Genomic DNA, 22983 nt, shown 5'->3' with positions numbered 1-22983 from the left:
ACTGATGAACTCATAAAAGTGCTAACAAAAGATCAAGATGAAAAAAAAAAGAAATTAATTACATGGGACTGAGTGAACTGATGAGGATGAGTATAATTTTTGTGACTTTCTGTCTGAATTTAAAAAAAAAAAAATCCCACAAGGACTCAGAGGAAAAGAATATACAAATCAATTTTCACTGCAAAGTAAAGGAGCTGTTACAGTGGAGGATTACTGGACTGAATGTCAATATTATGACATAGTATAACTGTGTTTCATGTTTGGTAATTGCAATCATTGTTGCTTTTGTTGTGGTCATCCATGTACAATGCTTGGTGTCAGTCTATTTATCTCTTGTAAAAATAAAATACAGTGTGTGTGTGTGGGAAAAAAAAAAAAAATCAAAACTACACTGAGGTATCACCTCACACCAGTTAGAATGGGCATCATCAGACAATATACAAACAACAAATGCTGGAGAGGGTGTGGAGAAAAGGGAACCCTCTTGCACTGTTGGTGGGAATGTAAACTGATACAGCCACTACAGAGAACAGTATGGAGGTTCCTTAAAAAACTGAAAATAGAATTACCATATGACCCAGCAATCCCACTACTGGGCATATACCCAGAGAAAACCATAATTCAAAAAGACACATGCACCCCAGTGTTCACTGCAGCACTATTTCCGATAGCCAGGTCATGGAAGCAACCTAAATGCCCATTGACAGATGAATGGATAAAGAAGATGTGGTACATATATACAATGGAATATTACTCAGCCATAAAAAGGGACGAAATTTGGTCGTTTGTAGAGATGTGGATGAATCTAGAGACTGTCATACAGAGTGAAATAAGTCAGAAAGAGAAAAACAAATATTGTATATTAACACATATATGTGGAACCTAGAAAAATGGTACAGATGAACTGGTTTGCAGGGCAGAAATTGTGACACAGATGTAGAGAACAAATGTATGGACACCAAGGGGGGAAAGTGGCGGGGGTGGGGGTGGTGGTGTGATGAACGGGGAGATTGGGATTGACATATATACACTAATAGGCATAAAATGGATAACTAATAAGAACCTGCTGTATAAAAAAATAAATAAAATTAAATTAAAAGTTAAAAAAACAAAAACAAAAACAAAACAAAAAAAAGGAAGGAAATTCTGACATATGCTCTAAAATGGAGGAAACTTGAGAACACTATGCAAAGTGAAATAAGCCAGTCACAAAAAGACAAATACTGTATGATTCCACTTACAGGAGGTACCTAGAGGAGGCACATTCTTTGAGACAGAAAGTAGAATGGTGCTTTCCAAGGGCTGGCAGGAATGGAGAGTTAGTGTTTAATGGGTGCAGAGTCTGAGTTTACGATGATGAAAGTGTTCTGGAGATGGATGGTGGTGACACTTGCACAACAGTGTGAATGTACTTAATGCCACTGTGTACATTTTTAAATGGTTTATATGGTAAAGTTTATGTTATGTGTATTTTACTGCAATTAAACATAGGAAAATAAGAAGAAGAAATCAATATTAGGCATCAGTATTGCCATTTCTGTTACCCAGGGGAAGCGGCACCCCTGGGAGTAGGAGTGGACCATTCTAGGCTGAGCTCTCCTGTAGTCAGTGTGACTTGGGAACAGAACGAATGCTCGGCTCAGGGTGGAATCCCAGGGTCTTCCCCCACCCACCCAGTCTCATTCTTGACCTACCCCCCACCCCCCATTCCAGGCTACAACCTTAGAAAATGACCTGCAATTGGGCATAGCATACCATGCCTTTGCTCAGGCCACACCTCCTGCCTGATATTCCTTTCTCTCCATGTTCAGCCAGCATATGCTCATCTTTAAAGTCTCGGCCACCAGAAGCCCTAAATAGACATTTCCCCAAAGAAGACATACAGATGGTCAACAGGCACATGAAAAGATGCTCAACACTGCTAATTATTAGAGACATGCAAATCAAAACTACAGTGAGAATGGCCATCATTAAAAAGTCTACAAATAACAAACACTGGAGAGGGTGTGGAGAAAAGGGAACCCTCCAACACTGTTGGTGGGAACGTAAGTTGGTGCAGCCACTATGGAAAACAGTATGGAGGTGCCTCAGAAAACTAAAAATAGAGTTGCCATATGATTCAGCAATCCCACTCCTGGGCATATATCCGGACCAAACTATAATTCAAATAGATACATGCACTCCTATGCTCATAGCAGCACTATTCATAACAGCCAAGACATGGAAACAACCTAAGTGTCCATCGACAGATGAATGGATAAAGAAAATGTGGTGTATATATACAATGGAATATTACTCAGCCATAAAAAGATTGAAATAATGCCATTTGCAGCAACATGGATAGACCTAAAGATTATCATACTGAGTGAAGTAAGTCAGAAAGAAAAAGGCAAATATCGTATGATATCACTTATATGTGAAATCTAAAACATGACGCAAATGAACCTATCTACGAAACAGAAACACACTCACAGATGTAGACTTGTGGTTGTCAAGGGGTGGGTGGGGGGGAGGAGGGATGGATTGGGAATTTGGGATTAGCAGATGCAAATTATTATATATAGAATGGATAAACAACAAGGTCCTACTGTATAGCACAGGGAACTTTATTCAATATCCTGATATAACATAATGGAAAAGAATATAAAAAGGAATGTATATGTACGTAATAAAAATTTTAAATGGAAGTTGTCTTGTGAAATAAATAAATAAATAAAGTCTCAGCCACATCATCACCCTCTCAGTGAGGGTGGCAAAGACTTTGCTCTGCTCAGCACATGCCCTGTGATGGCACCCACAGACTTCCCCACCCTCATCAGCTCCCCTCCAAGCCCAAGCAACTCGAGAGCAGGAGCCGGGGCTCATTCACCCTTGCACTCCAACTTCTAGTTCAGTGCTTGTCACGCACTAGAAAACAAATGCTTTCTGAGTGGAAATGCACACAACATTTATTGTGCTCACCGTGGACGCTGTTTTGAGAGGTTTACACACGAGTCACTCATCATAACAATTCAAAAAGGTAAATACTACTGTTATCTAGGGCTGGGATTAGTGTGAGGGAAGTGAGGAACTCAGGTGCCAAATGTAAAGGGGCACCAAAAAGACTCAGGAATCAACATAGATTTTATATATATAGATAGATAGATAGATAGATAGATAGATAGATAGATTTTTTTTTTTTTGGCTGCATTGGGTCTTCATCGCTGTGCGCGGGCTTTCTCTAGCTGCGGCGAGTGGGGGCCGCTCCTCGTTGTGGTGCGCGGGCCTCTCACTATCGCGGCCTCTCTTGTTGTGGAGCACAGGCTCCAAGCGCACGGGCTCAGTAGTTGTGGCTCACGGGCCCAGCCGCTCCACGGCATGTGGGTTCCTCCCGGACCAGGGCTCGAACCCATGTCCCCTGCATTGGCAGGCAGATTCCAAACCACTGAGCCACCAGGGAAGTCCCCATAGATTATATTTTACTGAAATATTTTCTTAAATCAAATATTAAAATTTTAAAGACAGGATCCAGCCCTGCACTTACAGCGCCCACCTCACTCACCTCACCCTAATCCCAGCCCTATCAGATTATGTCTTTATTTTTTGATATTTTATTCAACAACTCCATTTCCAGGTATTTATTCAACAACTCCATTTCCAGGTACTTATCTAAGGAATTAATCAAGGCTATGTGTAAAGATTTACCTGCAAGGATATTCATTATTGTGTTGTTCACGAAAATAAAAAACAGGAGAACATTCGGTTGAACCATATGAAACTGCCAACATTTGACTATTTTTGACCTAAAAATAACAGTTTCATATTGTTCAGTCTAATGTAAATATCTATCATTTATGAACTGTGATTATATAATCTATGGAACATTCGCCCACTGAAATTCTAGGCAGCCATTAAAAAATATTTGGAAGAAAACAATGACATAGAAAGGTGACATAGAAAGATAAAGTGTTATATGAAAAGAACCAGGTACAAAGCAGGATAAAATGTATGATTTCACTACGAAAAATCCACCAAAAAAGATCTGAATTGATTATTCACCAAAATGTTAATAGTGGTAAGCCTGAACGGTGGGTTTTAGGGTGATTTTCAGGTCCTTCTTGATTTCCCATCTCTTGTATATTAAACATGTACCATGTCCAAAGGGAGAAAAAAGAACAATAAAGAAAAACCTGCTTGTCTTTGATCTCATACCTTTCTCCCGAAAGACTTCCTCATCCCCTTACCCTGAGAGGGGTGTAGACACACCCATTTTTACTATTCCTGCCTTTTCACAGATGGGACTCCCAGTCTCTGGCCCTCAGTTCTCTTCACCTGACCCTTTCTTCCTTTGCTGACCCTTCTTTTCCTCCACGCCCTGCACCCCAACGCTTAGACCTTGCTGAAGGAAGCGCTTCCTCTACCACCACTGCTACCACGCCAGCGCCACCTCCTTGCCCCCCACCCTCTGGATCCCCATGCCTGCCCCGAGGCTGGTCTTCAGGTGAAGATCACAGGAACACACACACCCAAGCACCAAGCACAGAGGATGGAGAATCGCTCTGCTGTCCCCCAGGCAGGTGAAACGGTGCTGCGTGGGTGACAGGCTTTATGGGGAGGGGGCGATGGGGGACGCAGGAATCTTGCCTTCAGTCGTCCACTACCCTCATTCTCCATCTTCATGCAGTTGAGACCCAGCAACACTGGGGCACCAACTCTTTCTTTTCCTTTTAATATGTTTTTTGAGTTGAGGGTTTTTTTTTTTAATTCCAAGAAGTACAAAGACTAAGAATCACCTGCATTGCACCCCCCACCCCTGAATTAACAACTCAATATTTTATCAGATTGGCTTTAAGTCTCTGTCTCTTATTTAAAAAAAAAAAAAACAACCTGAAATGACATGTTGCAAAGACAGTCAAAACTCCCTGTTGGTCCCCTCCCCCATCTCCTCCAGGAACAGTCACTGTCCTGAATGTGCTGTGTATCTTCTTTGGTCCATTGTTATACTTCGAGATATATAGGCACACACATCCAGGAACCATAGACAATGGTTTTCTATTACTCTAATTTGCATAAATGTATCATACTACATCATCTGCCATCGGATTCTCTTTCCCCCTCTAACGTCATGTTTTTAAGTCTTATTCGTGCTGAGAGGTATTGATCAAGTTCATTTATTCTACTACCGCAAGTAGTAGCCCATCCCAGGTGGGTGGGCCTGATGCCTTGGCATGGTACTCTCTGGGGCACAGGTGACACCAAGGCTTCCCCTGACCTCAGAGGTTCTGCTAATCTGGAAAACCTAAGCCAACCAGAGGGACTCTCCCCAGCCTTCATCCTTCTAGTCCATAAAACCTTCCAAACCAGCCCCAGCCCCTCATCTCTCCCCCAGCTCCGACAGGTGCCAGAATCACCTGGTCCCTACCCCACTCCTTTGTCTAACCTGTGAATATCTCTTAGCCTTCTTAGGTTTCCCATCCTGATTTCAATAAATAAGGGAATTAAGATCCTTCACAAAGTCTGCTTTCCCCTTGTAAGCCACACCATCAGGTGCTGGGCATCCTGAGAAGTCAGTGTTTCCTCAGGCTTTGTTGCCAGGCTAACCCGGTCACATCCTGGCTCTGTTGGCAGGTAACCGGCCCTCTCTGAGTCAGGTTCCTTATCTGTAAAATGGGGATAGTAATACTCAGCTCACAAGCCTGCTATGACAGTTAAGGGGAAAATATATGAAACACAATTGGCAGGCTCTGGGTACACAGCAGCCAGTCAAAAAATGCTTCTGCCCTTGCCCTTATTCTGTCTCTTCTCAAACCAGCAACCACAGTGGTCTCTCAAAATGTAAGTCAGACCTCATTACTCCCCTGCTCATGTGAATTCCCAGGTTAGGTCAAGAAAGCTTTGCAATATGCCTCTTGGGCTCCTGGTTTGCTTGCTCTGGGGGAAGCCAGCCACCACACCGTGCAAACTCTCAAGCAGGCCTGTGAAGAGGCCCATGTGGGGAAGAACCGAGGCCTCCCACCAACAGCCAGCACCAAACTGCCAGCCATGTGAGAGAGCCACCCTCCATCCTTCGATGACTGTATCCCAGCTGACATCTGAGTGCAACCTCACGGAGAAACTCTGAGCCAGAACCACCTGGCCAAGCCCCTCCCAGATACCTGACCCACAGAAACAACAAGAGACAATAAATGAGTATTGTTGTTTTAAGCTATTACTTTTTAGGGTAATTTATTATGCAGCATTAAATAAATAATACTCAAGTGAACAAATAATGACAACTTGTTATCATTAACTTGTATGTTAACACTAGTATAGCACTTAGTATGTGCTCGGCACTATTCTAAACACTTTATGTCTCTGAAATCCAGTGTGTATTTTACACTTACAGCACATTTCATAGCAACCATCTGAAATCGGGACGACTCGTATCCCCACTTTACAGATAAGGAAACTAAGGCACAGAATGCTTAAATAACTTGCTAGTGAGCAGCAGGGCTGGAACATGCACCCTGACACTGGCTCCAGTGGCTGGGCCCATAACCGCTACCTCATGATGCATCCTGAACAAAGCCATAACCAAAAATGTGGCACCAAGAAGCGGGAAATGTTCTCAAATTCACAGAGCCTGCTTTCAAGGGATGGAAGAGGAAGGAGAGAAAAAAGGAAAGAGCCAACCCTCTTCTCTTCCCCCAGACCCTCCAGGCTTTACCCTTCTCCTTGGGTTTCAGCTCTAACCATCTCCTATGCCGCCTGTACAGTGGTCTCGGACCACAGCCAACTCACCTCCACTGAATAAGTGGAAAATGTTACTAAAACTTTGCACAATGTTTTAAAGCTCTTGTCACATCTTCTTAGTTAGGCTTCTCATCCCTGGAGATGACCAGTTTTTCCTCTGCACATCTGACTCAATACAAGCCTCATCCTTGCTTCTTCAAAGTGGTCTATGTCTTAAAGCATATCTTTCTTTGTATTTACTTATTTAGGCTGCGCCGGGTCTTAGTTGTGGCATGCGGGATCTTTTTAGTTGCAGCATGCAGACTTCTTAGTTACAGCATGCATGTGGGATCTAGTTCCCCGACCAGGAATTGAACCCAGTCCCCCTGCATTGGGAGTGCGGAGTCTTACCCATTGGACCACCAGGGAAGTCCCAAAGCATGTGTTTTGTTTTGTTTTTTTGTATGATATCATTTATATGTGGAATCTAAAACATAAAACAAACTAGTGAATATAACAAAAAAAAGGAGCAGACTCACAGATCCAAAGCATGTGTTTTAAGTGGAGAAAAATCGCTCAGATAAGGCAGCTTCATCAATGCAGGATCAGTAAATATAACGTACATGTTCTACAGTCCCCTTCCTTGCCCTTTACAGACATGGCTAATCAACTGCCTCTTTCCCACCCAGTCTGGATGTAGTTTCAGAATCCTTCTCACCACAGTGCTCCAGGACACCACTTCCACAGGTTCTGAGTTGGCAGTAGAGCTGAGACCTATTTGTCATTCTGGCTCTAACAGGACAAAGACAAAACACCAAAAGCAACAGACTGGAACTAATCCCTCTAGTTTCCAAGGGAGTAAAAAGGCTCCCTGCCTCCACTGCTCTTACCTCTCCTCCCAAACAGATTTTCATCACAGCAAGAGATTAGAAGGGACTTTTATTTTTTTCAATTATACCTCAATTTTATCTTTTTTTGAATTTTTGAATTTATTTTATTGTTTTTTACAGCAGGTTTTTTATTAATTATCTATTTTATACATATTAGTGTATATATATATCAATCCCAATCTCCCAATTAATCCCACCACCACCACCCCGCCCCGCTACTTTCCCCCCTTGGTGTCCATACGTTTGTTCTCTACATCTGTATCTCTGTTTCTGCCTTGCAAACCGGTTCATCTGTACCATTTTTCTAGATCCACATATATGTGTTAATATATGATATTTGTTTTTCTCTTTCTGACTTACTTCACTCTGTGTGACAGTCTCTAGATCCATCCACGTCTCAACAAATGACCCAGTTTTGTCCCTTTTTATGGCTGAGCAATATTCCATTGTATATATGTACCACATCTTCTTTATCCATTCATCTGTCGATGGGCATTTAGATTGCTACCATGTCCTGGCTATTGTAAATAATGCTGCAATGAACATTGGGGTGCATGTGTCTTTTTGAATTATGGTTTTCTCTGGGTATGTGTCCAGTAGTGGGATTGCTGGGTCATATGGTAATTCTATTTTTAGTTTTTTAAGGAACCTCCATATTGTTCTCCATAGTGGCTGTATCAATTTACATTCCCACCAACAGTGCAAGAGGGTTCCCTTTTCTCCACACCCTCTCCAGCATTTGTTGTTTGTAGATTTTCTGATGATGCCCATTCTAACTGGTGTGAGGTGATACCTCATTGTAGTTTTGATGTGCATTTCTCTAATAATTAGTGACGTTGAGCAGCTTTTCATGTGCTTCTTGGCCATCTGTATGTCTAGAAGGGACTTTATTTATTTATTTATTTATTTAAATTTATTTATTTATTTTTTTTGCTGCTTTTGGTTCTTTGTTGCTGTGCACGGCTTTCTCTAGTTGTGGCGAGCAGGGGCTACTCTTTGTTGCAGTGTGCGGGCTTCTCACTGCAGTGGCTTCTCTTGTTGTGGAGCATGGGCTCTAGGTGTGGGGGCTCAGTAGTTGTGGCTCACGGGCTCTAGAGCACAGGCTCAGTAGTTGTGGCACATGGGCTTAGTTGCTCCACGGCATGTGGGATCTTCCCAGACCAGGGCCCAAACCCGTGTCCCCTGCATTGGCAGGTGGATTCTTAACCACTGCGCCACCAGGAAAGCCCTAGAAGGGACTTTAAAAAGAGAAGACACTGAAAGAAAACATTGACCTTGGTTTTAATGTTGGTATAAGGATGAGGGCCCAGACTGGGAGGTATCTGTGCCCATAGATGATGGTGAATTAGGAACTAAAGACTCAGCAGCAGCTGGACCAGAAAGGACTCATCCTGAAGTCAAGGTAAACTAGGAACATAGCCACATTCTTTACATTATATATACCCTTCTGCTGACAACCTCCTAGCGCTTTAGAAAGGGGTCATGAACACATGAAAGGACGAGCGATGTCCGAAGAAACAGGTACAAGCCACATATATAATTTTAAAATTTCTAGTGGCCACATTTAAAAAAGGAAAAATAACAGGTAAAATTAATTCTAATAATATATTTTATTTAGCCCAATATATCCAAATATTATTTCAACACAGAATATAAAAAATATTAGTAAAGTATTTTAATTCTTTTTTTGTACTAAGTCTCTGAAATCCAGTGTGTACTTTACACTCACAGCACATTTCTTTCCTTCTTTCTTTTTTAAATTATTTTTTGGCTGCTTTGGGTCTTCATTGCCGCGCGCAGGCTTTCTCTAGTTGAGGAGAGAGGGGGTTACTCTTCACTGCGGTGCACAAGCTTCTCATTGTGGTGGCTTCTCTTGCTGCGGAGTACAGGCTCTAGGCGCGTGGGCTTCAGTAGTTGCAGCACTTGGGCTCAGCAGTTGTGTCTTGCGGGCCCTAGAGCACAGGCTCAGTAGTTGTGGAGCACGGGCTTAGTTGCTCCGCAGCATGGGGGATCCCCCCGGAACCAGGGATTGAACCCGTTTCCCCTGCATTGGCAGGTGGACTCCCAACCAGTGCGCCACCAGGGAAGTCTGCACATCTCAATTAAGATACTAAATTTTCGGGACTTCCCTGGTGACACAGTGGGTAAGACTCTGCGCTCCCAATGCAGGAGGCCGGGTTCGATCTCTGGTCAGGGAACTAGATCCCACATGCATGCCGCAAGTAAGAGTTCGCATGCCACAACTAAGGAGCCCATGAAGCCGCAACTAAGGAGCCCACGAAGCTGCAACTAAGGAGCCCACCTATTGCAACTAAGACCCAGTGCAACCAAATAAATTAAACAAATAAATAAATATTTTTAAAAATCAAATTTAAAAAAAGATACTAAATTTTCACCAGAAATATTTTATCTATATTGAGATTTCATAAAATTTACAGCTGAAAATGTAGATTCCATATACTGAAGTTCTTCTAAACACTCCTAGAAGTTTTCCAATAACTGAAATGAGCGTCTGCTTTTAAAGTTAAATCAATTAAAATTAAATAAAATTAAACATTCAGTTTCTTCTTTTGCACTAGCCACGTTTCAAGCACCCAATAGCCACATGTGGCTGGTGGCTGCTGACCTTGGTCAGTGCAGGTCTGGACCCTGCAGGGCTCTCTCTACCTGTGGGCAGCTGCCATCTCCCATCAGAGCCCCTGTGACTATGCTCAGGGAACCCATGGCCTGGCTCTTCTGAACACTCTTGCTCACGTGTGGGACTCACAACCGGTTTCATTCTCTGACCAGGCCCTTTCTTACTCTCTCAGCTTGGCTTGCCCTCAGCTTTGTCCCAGCACAGCTGTTCAGATCTCCCAGGCTCCATGCTCTGCAGTTCTTGGGCTAGTCCACCCCAACCTGGCTCTGTGCCCCTGCCCAGGTGTGGTTCAGGGGCCCTGCTTGGCTGGAAGGGTTGTCTAGGTGATGCTGTGTTTCTGCTTTGCAAAACACCAGGGGTGGGCAATTTGGGGGTGCATCCAGGGGCAAGTCATTTCCTTTTGGTGTTTTGGAAGAAGGCCCTTGCCATTTTCATGCCCATACAAGTGGCACCAAGATGGTACTAAAACATTACTATGGGCACCTCTGCTCCTATCTGGAATCCCTCTTGGCCTATGGCTCCAAAAGGTCCTCCATCGCCTTCCCTGATCCCTGTAGGGTGTGCTCCGTCCCTTGGTTTCCTTTCTTCCTCTGGCCTCTTGGGTTGGTGAACTATCTGGGGGCTGTGACTCAGTCCTACCACTTTACTCCTTCAAGCCACCAGCACCACAGCAGACATCACTAATCAATCACAGTTTCTTTCTCCTTGAGCCTCAGGCTGGGCTCTACCCCAAACTTTGGGATGATGCCTCCAGCCTCCCATACCCCCCGCCAGCTGTCCCCCAGCACCCAGTAAGGGATTTCACAGGAAGGGGAAAAGATGGCTTCCAAGCAAAGAATCTGGTCGCAGACTTATGAGGCAGCAGAAGCTAAGCCCCCTGGAACTGACTTGGCCACTTTGGAAGGCAACGTGGGTTCCCTCTGGCTGTGGCATCAAGGCCAGACCCCCTTGAAATGAAAGACCTTGAAATGTCAGAAGCCCTCCCCAACAGTTAGTTTAAAGAAGCTAAAAGCCAGAGCTGCTGTAAGAAGATAAAGGGATGGAAATCTGAAGTCTGAAAAGCAGTGTCTAAAAGGGCATGACTGACAGGGCTCTGGGACTGAGGGTGTGTGACCTGAACCACAAAAATAGAGCGCCTGCAGCTTGCCGGGCACATGAAGCCCCATCATACCAGTCTCCTGGGCACTGGGAAATCCACTAAACATCAGTGCACACGGCCTCAGACAGGCCCAGGCAGAGCCCACGTCCAGAAAGCAGCCCCTCTCACCCACCTCCTGCCTGAAAAAAAAGCTGTGTGGGGTCGTTGATTCTGCCAGGCCTCAGGTGTCCACCCAGGCACAGGTGCCCAACTCCCTGTCTGCGGGAAGGCCCTGGATACTTCAGCCTCCAGGGTCTGTTTGTACAGAAGAGGGCAGGAAAGGGCAAGAATTCCAAGTTCCTGCATTGCCCGAAAACATCCTTTCCGGAGTCCCGAATGCACCTGAAGAGAACACAACGAACCAGACGAAGAAACAAAGGGGTGCTTGATCAGGTACCAGCGCACAGAGGAATTCTCCTTCCTGCACAAAACTCTCCCCCAGAGCAGTCTCCCATCCTGCCCTACTCCAATATTTCAACAAGGGCTCCATTATCTTTTGTCTTTTAAATCTCTTCAGGCACTAGCACCCTCTGTTCCCCCTCACCAGCCTCCTCACACACACACACACACACACACACAGGACACACAAGTACCTCACTGATCTCACATTGTGGGGAAATGAAGTGTTCCAGCCATAGAACATTTTTCAAAGAACCTAGTTACCTCTTTAAGAACCAACACTTACTAATATATCTGACGACACTGCTGGAAATCTTTCTGAACTGAATGACATAAGCTCCCTGACATCCCAAGCCAGTACACTGAATGTAATTGATCACTTCCTGATGACTCAGGAACATGTTTCTGAGCCCATCTTTGCCATGGTCTACAAGGCCTAATGATCTGGACTTTCACCTTGGGCCACTTTTACCCTTACTTACCCTGTAGAGATAGTGCCCTGGGCTTTGGCTGTCTGGAACACTCTCTCCCTAGATGTCTGCATGGCTCACTCTTTCCATTCATGCTGCAGTTCAAACACCATCTTAACCAACAGGCCTTTCCTGGCCATCCTTCTCTCATCTTTCTGTCCCCTTTTGCTGCTTTATTTTATTTTCATAGTGTTTGCCATCACCTAACACATTGTATATCTATTTATGGTCTGTCTCCCCCACTAGGATATGAGCTCTTTGAGAGCAGGGATGTTGCCTGTTTTGTTATCCCCAGAGCCTATAACAGTCCTGGCACACAGTAGGTACTCAGTAAATAATCGTCAAGTGAAGGAACAAACGATGCCTTCAGCACTCTGACCAGTGTGTACCTGTGGGAGGGGGGCTGCTCCAACCTCACATGGCTGGTTGGTCCTTTGCTGTCACCTGTCACTTCTCAGTGTATCAGCAGCTCCTAGCTATGCCCTCATCTTGCTTCTTTTAATCTGCTGTATATGTAACCTACGAAAACCTGAAGGTTACCAGGAGATGGACAACCTTCTGAACTCATTAAACTGATTTTTACAAAAAATGTGGACTTCAGGGACTTCCCTGGCAGTCCAGTGGTTAAGGCTGTGCGCTTCTACTGCAGAGGGCGCGGGTTCGATGTCTGGTCGAGAAACTAAGATCCCACATGCCTCGCGATGAGGCCAAAAAAAAAAAAAAAAGTGGATTTCTAGGCTGTGGCCTAATTCCATGCCTGTCTTCTGAATAAAGTCCAAGAGCTTGAGACTATGAATTCTCTACTCAGGGGTCTTTTCAGCCTCCTTCTGGTCTTCCCGGATTGTTGAGAGTCTGAAGTCCACCCAGAGACACTCCTGCATATGTGTCTGCATGCCTCCCAGACACGCACGAATACATTGGGCTTCTCATCCAGCAGAAGGTGAGCTGCATCACTCCATCAGACAGTGTTTCAAGAGAAGAGAACGGGGTGGGTTTGGTACAGTTTATTCCTTATGAGAACTGGTTTCATGCTCTTCTGAACACAAGTGGTCTGGTCCTTGTACACCTCACCCCCGGCCTTATTCTCCTTAATCCAAGCACCATCAGACCACGAGCCCTGGCTTGGGGCCACCTCACTTTTGCAGGAATGGGTCAAAAAGGTCAAAGATGGTTTGAGCTGGGAGGGACCTTGGAGATCCTCTAGTTCAACCCTCATCTGACAGATGAGGAAACTAAGACCCCGAGAGTGGAAGTGACTCACTTAAGGAAACACAGCCCCTTGGGAGCAGGGCTGAGCCTAGAAGGGGGATCACTTGGCCTTCATTCTGCATCCTCTTTCTATCCCCTCACCTCCTCATCCCTGGCAGCCAACATCTGTTTCCATCCTGAGCCGTTTCCTTCTGCGTGCACCTGGCCTAGCCAGGGCCTGGGGGAATCGCACAACGTCAGGGCTCACAATTCGGAGCATGTTAAGAGATGTGGTCACCCCCCCTCCCCCCCCAACCCCCGTGCTCTGAGACGATGTTGTCCTTATCTCCACAGAGCCACACCTCATTTCATGGAATGGCAAGGAAGTGGCACTGGTGCCCTTGAGCTAAACTTGCAGCTCTTCCTAATAGGTCCAGAAAAGTGGAAAGGCCATACCTGGGGCAGACTTGCCTCGGTGTCTCCCCAGGTGTTGCCTGAGCCTTATCTTGCCTACAGAGTATAACGATGGCCCCCTCTGTCCCCAAACACCCCTTGTCTGCCACTCCTACCGGTTCTGAAATGTTCACAGAAGTCCTCCGGTGGCCTTACTGTCTCTAACCAGATACTGGCAAAGGGCGTGGCTGAAATTCAGGGTGTTGGGGAGCCAGGCAGGCCTGGGCTTCAGCCTCCTCCATGAACACAGCTCAGGGGCACTGCCAGCCGGCGCCGCCCTGGAAAGCAATGGGCAGGGCCCCGGGACACAGGACAGGCCACCTGGAAACTCTCCCCAGGCTGGATGAGGGAAATAGAAGTGGTATATGGGAAGGTCAGACTCAAGGGGCCTCAGGTGGGTGGAAAACCTTTGTGGGCCTCGTTCTGGGGAGCAGGAAAGAGCCTGAAGACCAGCACTTCTGGCTTTGCAGCCTTGCCTCTGACCAGCCTTGGCCCCCTCTCCTTCCCTGCTTGGCAGCTCCAAAGGAACAGGGAGGGGACAGCACTGTGGCAGTTATGGGTTTCTTTTTCATCACCCTCCTCCCTGGCCTCAGTGTGTTCAGCCAGCCTTGCTTCCCAGGGTGCCAGGTCTCTTGCAGTATCATAATTGGGCCCTATTTCAGACTCGGTTACAGAGCTGCCTAACATCTTCCGAGACAGTCAGGACCATGAGCCTTTTTCTCCTCCTCCCACTGCTGCTGGAAGAAAGCGCTGACCTGGCCACAGGGAGTGTGAAGAGAAACCCTGGTCAGCCTTCGGACTATTCCAGTGACAGTCAGCTCAGTGAGAAAGTGTTGCTTTCTGGTAAAAACAAATCTCTCTCCCTGCAACTTTTACCCGCTAGCCCCAGTTCCATTCCTTGGAACCCTACAGAGTAATTCAGTGATGGGAAATCAAGCCCTTTCAGTTCAAACATTTTGGCAAAGGGAACTGGGGGTGTTTGTGGGGCAAAGGGAACTGGGCACCTACACAAATTAAATATAATTTAATTTATATTTATTTTAATTGAAGCCTCTGCTCTCAGAGAACAGTGCTGGAAAAGCCATCTTCTTTGTTCCCTTCTGCTAGGTAAGTGGGGATCCCTGTGCGGCCTCAGGGGTTACTACAGGACCAACTCCGGACAGGGGTATCCCTCAACTAGCCATAACTCTCACAGCACCATTCAAAAGAACTCTCTTAAAGCCATTTATTTGCTTCTAGAAAGGAAGTTATCATCAGCTTATCCAAGGATCAACACACCTAACAAATCATTTCACCCAAATTTATTTATTTATTTGGCCACACCGTGAGGCTTGTGGGATCTTAGTTCCCCAACCAGGGATCGAACCCGTGCCCTGGGCAGTGAAAGCACAGAGTCCTAACCACTGGACCACCAGGGAATTTCCCTCACCCAAATTTAACATATAAAATACCCAAGGTCCAGAGATGTAAGTTTTTGTCCATGCTCACTCAGCAGTATCCCAACTGTAGGATAAAAAAACTCCAGTTTAGGAAAACTCTTGCCTAAAACTTTCATGGTTTCAAATAGGAGACATTGCAAATGAGTACACCTATCCTGAAAATACCCACAATGGATAGTCTTTTAAAAATATGTCTGTAAAGTGAAATTCCATGTAACACCTTAGCATCCCACCCATGCCTATTAGCATATGGAAAACCAAACCAATCACAAATGTTCTTCCCGACTGTGAGTCCTAAAGACTGAAGGCCAGCTGTGTCTGCTCCGCCTCCTGCTTTGGCTGCTGTCCAGAGCCAGCAAGCATCAATGTAGATTCAAGTGGATATCCCCAAATCCACTGCCTTGCCCATAAAGTACAGCATGGAAAAATCACAAACCCTGCCACATCGTAAGCAGCCATTTATGGATGAAGTCAGTATCTCCCTTTAGTTTTACAGATTCTATAACCAACTTTTCACATCAAAATTTAGGACACATGGGCAGACAACAGGACAGAATATTAAAAATTAGGACCTCCCTGAGATATCTGGGCCATATGGTTGTCATGCCGACACCCCGCAATGCCAAACAATTGCCTCCAAGGTCCAGAAACAACTTGGCTGGCTTGGAATCACCCAGACATTGTGAAGACGGAGCTGCCTCCTGGCCCAGGCTGTTATGCAGACCCTCCCTTTTCCAGCTCAGCTCTCTGATTCCCCAGGGGAGTGATGATGACGCTTGTCTGAATTTTCTCAGCCTCTGTCAGCCGGACTAGCCACATCATTCCCTAAGAATCTGAAAATCCACATGCAGCACGTTCTGGCCCAACTAGACAGAGACGTGTTTTGGAATGGCCAGAAGACCAGTGAGAGGTCAACCACAGATTTCAAAGAGAAATTAAATCTTCAGCTGCACCTGCCCCTTTTAAGTTGAACAAAGGGTTTACCTCCCGGAGAAGCTGAGCACACATTCCCCTGGCTCTCTAGTTATAGTCTGCTGGAGCTGGAATAAAGTATTAGTGGGATATGAAACTTGGATCATTGCTCCCAGAGATGGGCAGAAATCCTACTTCACTCATGTAACAGTACTTATTAAGTCTTGCTGTGCTCATCAAGGTGGGGATGCAAGAAGCTTCCTGCATTGTCCCTGCATGATAGCTTCCATTCAATGAGGAGACAGGCCGATGGCTGAAAGTCCCACTGAAGCGAAATACCCGGAATATGGGAATACAATGCAAGGCTGTGTCAAAGACAGGGTGTGACTGGGGATCAATGCCTATGGAACAGACATCCAGGGCTTAAAGCCTAAGAACAAGGAGGGAGCTGGCTATGCCCGGAGTGGCCAGAGAAGGCTCGCGGCTCACTCCCAGGAACTTCCACTCTCCCTCTCTTCCTGCACCTCCATTCTTGGCTCCCTGATACTCCTTCACACTTTAAACTCGGCTTCCAGTTCACAGCCCTCTTCTAATCTGCAGCAAGTCAAACCCCATGGGAACAGGGAGAGGGCCGAGAGGATGTTCACTGCAGCCCCCACGACCTCCCATTGCCACTCCTCAAAACGAGTGCCGCCCACCTCCAGCAATGCCCCCCCAAGCCCCCAGCACCATTCCCAGGCTCTCAGTCTGAGTGGCTTTCCCGGATTCTGAAGCAGAGGCACCTGTGATGAGACCAGCCTCAGGCTCTGAGCAGCAGTTAGTATCTCTGTGCTCTTCCCTTCCATTCCCCCTCCTCTCTCGCTTCCTCCTCCTCTTCCAGCTCAGACCCTCCTTCCATCACGTCACCACAGAGGAGGACAGAACATCTGGGCAGCCTGCCTCTCCCCTGCCACTCCAGGCCCGCCTACCCTGGACCAGATCTGGCCCTCTCAGAGTGTAAGAACAGGGCAGCTCGGATGAGTCCCCGCTGTGGAAGCTCCCTGGGGGTATGGGGCCACTCGTGGTTTGCCCAGTTCCGACTTGAATCCGTCCACCCAGATCCCAACATTCTGGGATCTTTACACAGGAGGCTTTCCCTGATCAGCCTTTCTGTCCAAACATCCACAAGTGCTTTGGAAACAGTGTCTTAGTGGCAGGGACCCTCAGCCCAGAAGGGAACACTCCACCTAATCAGGCTCACCCCCAGAGAGCTCAACCAGACGGTGATCTGGGAATGGGGGAGTGGGGCTGGGGAAAACCCACAAACCCCAAGGTCTCCTCAGGCAAAGCCTGGAAATATGGTTCTTTTGCAGGGGATTTTCACTTCTTTCCGGGTAGGTAACAAGAAAGGGAATCTGGGGCAGGATGGGAATATGAGAGCACTTCCACACCTACAACCACCACTACAAACAACACACCATATTCCTGGGGCTCAGCTGCCTTGGCACAAAGATCTCAGAGTCTACTCCACACAATCCTTCGCCCTCCTGACCCTGCGCCTCTCCAGGAGCTCCTCACCCCTGCCTCCCCAGACCCAGATCTTTCAGAATGGCCACCCTGCTCCACTTCCCCACCTTCAGCCCCTCACTCTGCTTTCCTTCTTTCCGGCCCCCGCCGGCCAGGCTGCCCCCGGCCCAGCAGTCGGTCCTGAGAGTCGGGTCGCCCAAGAGTCTCGCCCACCATCCGCCCCCATCGGAAGACTGCGGCCCGCCTGAGCGCGCCTCTCGCGGGTTCCAGAGCCTCCCGTCTCAACAGGTGCCCCTGCCACACAGAGCCGGCTCCCGGGGCCAGGGCGGAGGCGGCGACAGGCACGCCCCAGCCCAGGTCCCCGGAGCGCCTGGGGGGCTCCCCCGCCCCTCCGCCGAGGCCCCAGCCGTGGCCCGCCGCCTTGGTTTCCCCGCTCGCATTGAGATCGCGGGGCTGACCTCGTGAGAGGCAATTTCCGAGTCTCGGCGCAGACACTGCTAGTTCGCGCGTCGTGATGGACTGGTGTTGGGGCGTGGGACGCCTTCAGGACGAGACCTTTCCCTGACCCGGAGAACCCTCGGGGTGATAGTGGGGAGTCCTCCGTGCCCCCCAAAAAAGCAGGTTCAAGTTGACCCGGGCTGAGAAGGGAGCTCAAAGTCCAGCAAGCCCCTAGCGACCCTGCCTCACCCAGCGCTCCCACCCCACGTCCTTTGCCCCAGAGAGGCTGAAGGGGGGTGCGCACGACCACCTACGCGCTTAGCAGCGAGTGGTTCCCACTGCCGGCTCGCCGCGCGCAACGTCCAGCCGCCTTCGGGGGCGGGTGAGGCGCGGGCAACCCCTAGCCCTCGGCCCCCGGCCCTCGGCCCCCGGCCCAGGCTGCGCAGCGCCCAGAGAGCCGCCACGTTCCCAGTCGCGCGTGCACACCGGGCCCACCAAACTTGCAGTACTTTCTCCCAGCCCCCACCCGCTGTCACCCTCCCTCCATTCGTGCGCCCTGGCCCCGCTAGCCCGACAGAGGTTGCCATAACAACGGACAGGAATGCTCCAACGTATACAAAGCCGGCGGGGCGCGGCGGGCACGCAGCCCCCGGCCCGGCCCCTCGCCCTCTGCTGCCGCGCGGGGCTAGGACGCGCGCCGCGGCTCCCCGGCCGGCAGCCCGGCTCGCAACGCGTACTCACAATAAGCGGGATGGTGCGGTCCTCCCGGAGCTGTTCCGGCCTCCCGCCGGCCCTCTGCGCGCCCCGGCCGCCGGAGGATGCTGCGTGGGCTCGGTTGTCCTGCCATAAGTAGTAGAAAGTGCCCAGGATCCAGGCTACGGTCAGAATGGCGATGGCATTGGCGCGGATCTTCCTCATGGTGGGCGGCTGGGCGCCCGGAGTAGGGCTCGCAGCCCCAGCTGTTTGTTTTCGCTCGCGCCGGGCTGCTCAGTCCCGCAGAGCAGAAAAAGAAGAGAGGTGGGGGGTGGGGGGGTGATAGGGAGAGACAGGAGCACGGAGCGATCCTCACGGTCCTAATGCCCTTCAGCCCGAGGCGCGCGCCTCCCGCGGGCGCCCATTCATTCGCGCGCAGAGCCCGCCCCCCGCTCCAGCCCCGGCCGGCTGCGGGGCCGCTGCGCCCCGGGAGAGGAGCGTAGCGGGTGCAAAGCGACGCCGGAGGAAGGCCCGGCGAGGCAGACGCCCGCGGCGGAATGGCGACGGGCCAGAGCCAGTCTCGGCTCCAACGGCTCGGCGACCGAGCTCCTGGCGGCTGCCCCCGCCCGGCCCTGGTCTGTCCCGCCTACTTCCACCCACCCCCGGACCGAGCGGCCCTGAGTCACCGGTTGGAGATGCGCGACCCCGGCCCGGGCCCGCGCTGCGGAGCTGCCTTTCTGGACTGCGCTCTGAACTGCGCTCTGGAACACGGTTTAAGGTGTGTTCGGCGAGTCTTTGGAAAGGGGCGGCTGGGCGGGAGGAGAGTCTGGAGTTTGTACCGGAATCCTCCGCAGCCTAGGATTCTGACCGCCGGAGGTCCCGCCCCGAGGAGGGATTGGAAGCTGGTGCACTTGACATTCGAAGAGAGCGAAGGGGAAGAGACGCTGCTTCATAGCCAGTGAAAGGAGAATGGGGGTACAACCACCCCACCTCTTCCGTTGGCCTGGGGCTCCCAGCTTTCGTGATACTTCCTTCCACCCCGCCTCGTTGTCCCCTGGACAACCCTGGAGTATTATCATCACCATTTCATCAGGAAGAAGGGAGGCGGCCAGAGAGGCTGGAAGATTCGCCGGAGACCACACGACTAATTAGTGGGCAGAGCCCAGTCTAGAAACCACCTCTCCATCTGACATTTTGAACAAAGTGCAAAACACGGTGTTGAGAGACACGGACACAGAAATTATTGAGATTGTGCCCCAGCCCTGGTGGCATTGAGAATCTGATGTGAACTACTCTCACTCCGGGCAGAAGGCAAGGTGGGCTAAATTAGTTCTAGGAGATCAGCACAGTATCAGCAGGCCCCACTCCCCCATTCCCAAGCAGGGATCACAGAGGAAAAATATTGTATTGCAAGGTGGTCTTAGGGGAAGGCTTCTCACAGAAGGTAGATAAATCCTTTGAATAAATTCTTAAGAGGCAGGAAAGGGAGGACAGGGCAGGATGTGCTGCATGAACAGCATGAGCAAAGGTCCAGAGGATGAAAGTACTTGATGTTTTCAAGGAAGAGATCTACCTGGCGGTGCCAGGGCCCAGGATGCTGGGAAGTTATTGGTGGGAGTTGAGGTTGGCCAGGCTGGGCGAGTCTGGACTCAGGAGGCCCTTTCATGTGAGAGACAGGGTTGTCAGGGAGCTTGCATCCTGCTGGGGCTCCTGGACACTGGCTCATCTGAAGGGCCACATTGGGTCCTGGCCTCTAAGTGAAGCTACGTCGGGAATCAGGCAGATGGCGAGGTCACAGTTCATGCTTTCCCCCAACCACCCCATCAGCATTTCCCTGTTTCTCTAGCACTCAGGACTAAAGCACTTTTGTAATAGATGCTCAGTACACTTCGGTTGGAGTGAAGTGAATTGAAGGAAGAAAACCTGAATGGGTTTTTTGCTGCAGAAAAGTCATTGTTTTAACTGCAATATCCTGTCCTCACTCAGAAGACTAACCATGAGGACAAGTCCAAAAATGGCCCTACCAAGAATGTGACCCTAGAAAGAAGGGGACACATAAAAGAGGGCCTCACAAAGAGATCTGTAAGAATAGCGGGGAATCTGAGGCATGAGCTGTGTGGCAGTCAGGAGCAATAGGAGATGGTGTGGAGATGCAGGCCAGCCTTGCTCTCCCAGGTCTCCCTTGCCTGGGGAGTTTAATTAGACTGCAGTAGGGACCAGGATTCACTTCCATAGACCAAGATAACCACTGTCAAGCCACTGCCTTGTTTCTGCAGCAATCATGGGGCAGACCCAGTGGTCATGTCCTCTGTGGGAAGCTAGGGAGACTTGCTCCTTAGGAATCAGGCCCCACAGGCATCTCTAGATGATGAGAAAATGTAAGGGCACTGTCCTTCTGGTGTCCCTACCCCCATACAGGCTCTCAGGTCAGCCAGATGGGAAGACCTGGGGAATGACCCTCTGTTGATATAGGCTGCTCCTCTCATCCCAGCCTGGTCTGTTATGTCTAGCTGCCTTTGGTCTTGAAAGAACCAGGTCAGAGGATGTGGGATCCAAAGACATCACATCAACCCATAGTGAGAAGCTCCAAAGTCACCCCTAGGCATGGAGGATGAAGCTGGACCATGCCAAACCGAAATCAGGCTGATGGGTTACTGATGGCTCCAGAAGGAGGGCTCCATGAGGAGAGGAAGCGAAGGAGGAGCTGGAACTTGGTAGATTTCTACAAGTTTTACCCCTTATTCCTCAGGGCTCAGTGGTGAGGATGCTATACATCTGCACCAAATTGTCACTGCCTGGTAGCTCCGTCTCAGAGAGAAGGCTTCTCCACTCACCCCCCACCACCAAAAAAACCCCCAAAAACCCCTAGGAGTGTAGCCTTTCTGGAAGGTGTTACACTTCATAGCTAGCCCTTCCTTAAATGAGCACAATAAACTTCCCTGGGGGTGGGTGGTGGAGGTAAGGGGGCAGGTGATTACCTCGCTCACTGGACTCACAGAAATTTGATATAGACAGAGGTTGCGTGATGGATCTCAAGCCACAGGCACACTGGAAGAGCTGGGAACTTGCAGCTGCCACCTCGGCTACAGCCCATGGTCATTCTTCCAGATTCTAATCCCAAAGAGGCACAGAGCTGAGCCTTAGCCCTCCCTGAGATGGATTTCAGTGTTCAGAGGTGACTGTGAGCATTGTTCCCTCTCTGGGCCTAGCTAGCAGAACCACAGAATCAAAGCAACACCTAAGAGACGTAGTGTTGCCTAACATCACTGAACTCCGAAACCGACAAGAGTGATAATAATAGCTACAGTTCACTGAGTACCTAGCAGTTGCCAGCTGCTGTGCTGGCATCTCACACACATTATCTCTAAAGCCCCCGCAACCTGCAGGAGAGGACGCTGAGGCTCAGTGAAGCCCTCGATTGCTGAGAGTCACACAACAGGTGGGTGGAGGGACTGGGTTCAAAGCCATTTTCCATGCCAGTGTTTGGGCACCAGTGCCGGGCTTCTGAGGCCACTGGGCAGTCTGCAGGGTGGTAGAAGTTCTGCATGTAGGGACCTCACTTCCCTCTCTGAACCTCCGTTTTCTTTTTGGTAAAAGAAGGGTTGCCAAGAGATGACCTCCAAGGTCCCTCCAGCTGTGCCATTTTGGACTTCCAGTTGTCTCCCTTGTCACAGTGCTCTCAGGCACGGTCCCCTTCTCTTTAAAGCTGCTGAAGCCAGCACTCAGGTAAGCTGGGCAAAGTGCCCTGTGGCCCTGGCGCTCCCAGAGGTCCCAGGGAACTGTCTGCCCCTGTGAATTTGATGTGCAGATTGGGGATTGGGGTTGGTAACAGAGGGCAGAAAGGGTATAGGTCAGTGTGAAGCCCGAGCTCTGGAGCTGGACAGCCGTAATTCACATGCTGGTTCCGTCACATGTTAGAGTGGCTTGGGCAAATTCTTACTCCCTCTCTTAGCCTCGGTTTCCTCAACTGTAAAATGGGGCAGTGACAGCCCTTAACTTGCAGCATTGTTGGGAAAGGTAGGATGAAATGAAGCAAGTAAAATCCAGTGCTTGGTAACCACCGGCGTCCCCTGGAGGCCCTCTCTCACAGGCAGTGCTGCTGGCTGCCGGGGTGACGGGGACTCCCGAA

At 49.0% G+C, this 22983-nt stretch overlaps 1 protein-coding gene across 2 annotated transcripts in view; it reads right to left on the bottom strand.

The window, feature by feature from the left end:
• The window catches only part of GALNT16 (polypeptide N-acetylgalactosaminyltransferase 16), a 111502-nt gene extending 92401 nt beyond the window's left edge, over window positions 1-19101 (bottom strand). For both annotated transcript variants that reach the window (XM_007184357.3, XM_007184359.2), the window contains exon 1: window positions 18903-19101. In XM_007184357.3, the coding sequence (XP_007184419.1) occupies window positions 18903-19079 (177 nt within the window). In that variant the 5' untranslated portion in view covers window positions 19080-19101. The remainder of the gene's footprint in view (window positions 1-18902) is intronic.
• Window positions 19102-22983: the final 3882 nt, after the last annotated feature.

This window comes from Balaenoptera acutorostrata, chromosome 3 (genome assembly GCF_949987535.1).
Source record: "Balaenoptera acutorostrata chromosome 3, mBalAcu1.1, whole genome shotgun sequence".
Taxonomy (NCBI): Eukaryota; Metazoa; Chordata; class Mammalia; order Artiodactyla; family Balaenopteridae; genus Balaenoptera; species Balaenoptera acutorostrata.
Note: the sequence above shows the minus strand (reverse complement) of the source record. Positions and strands in the feature narration are given on the sequence as shown.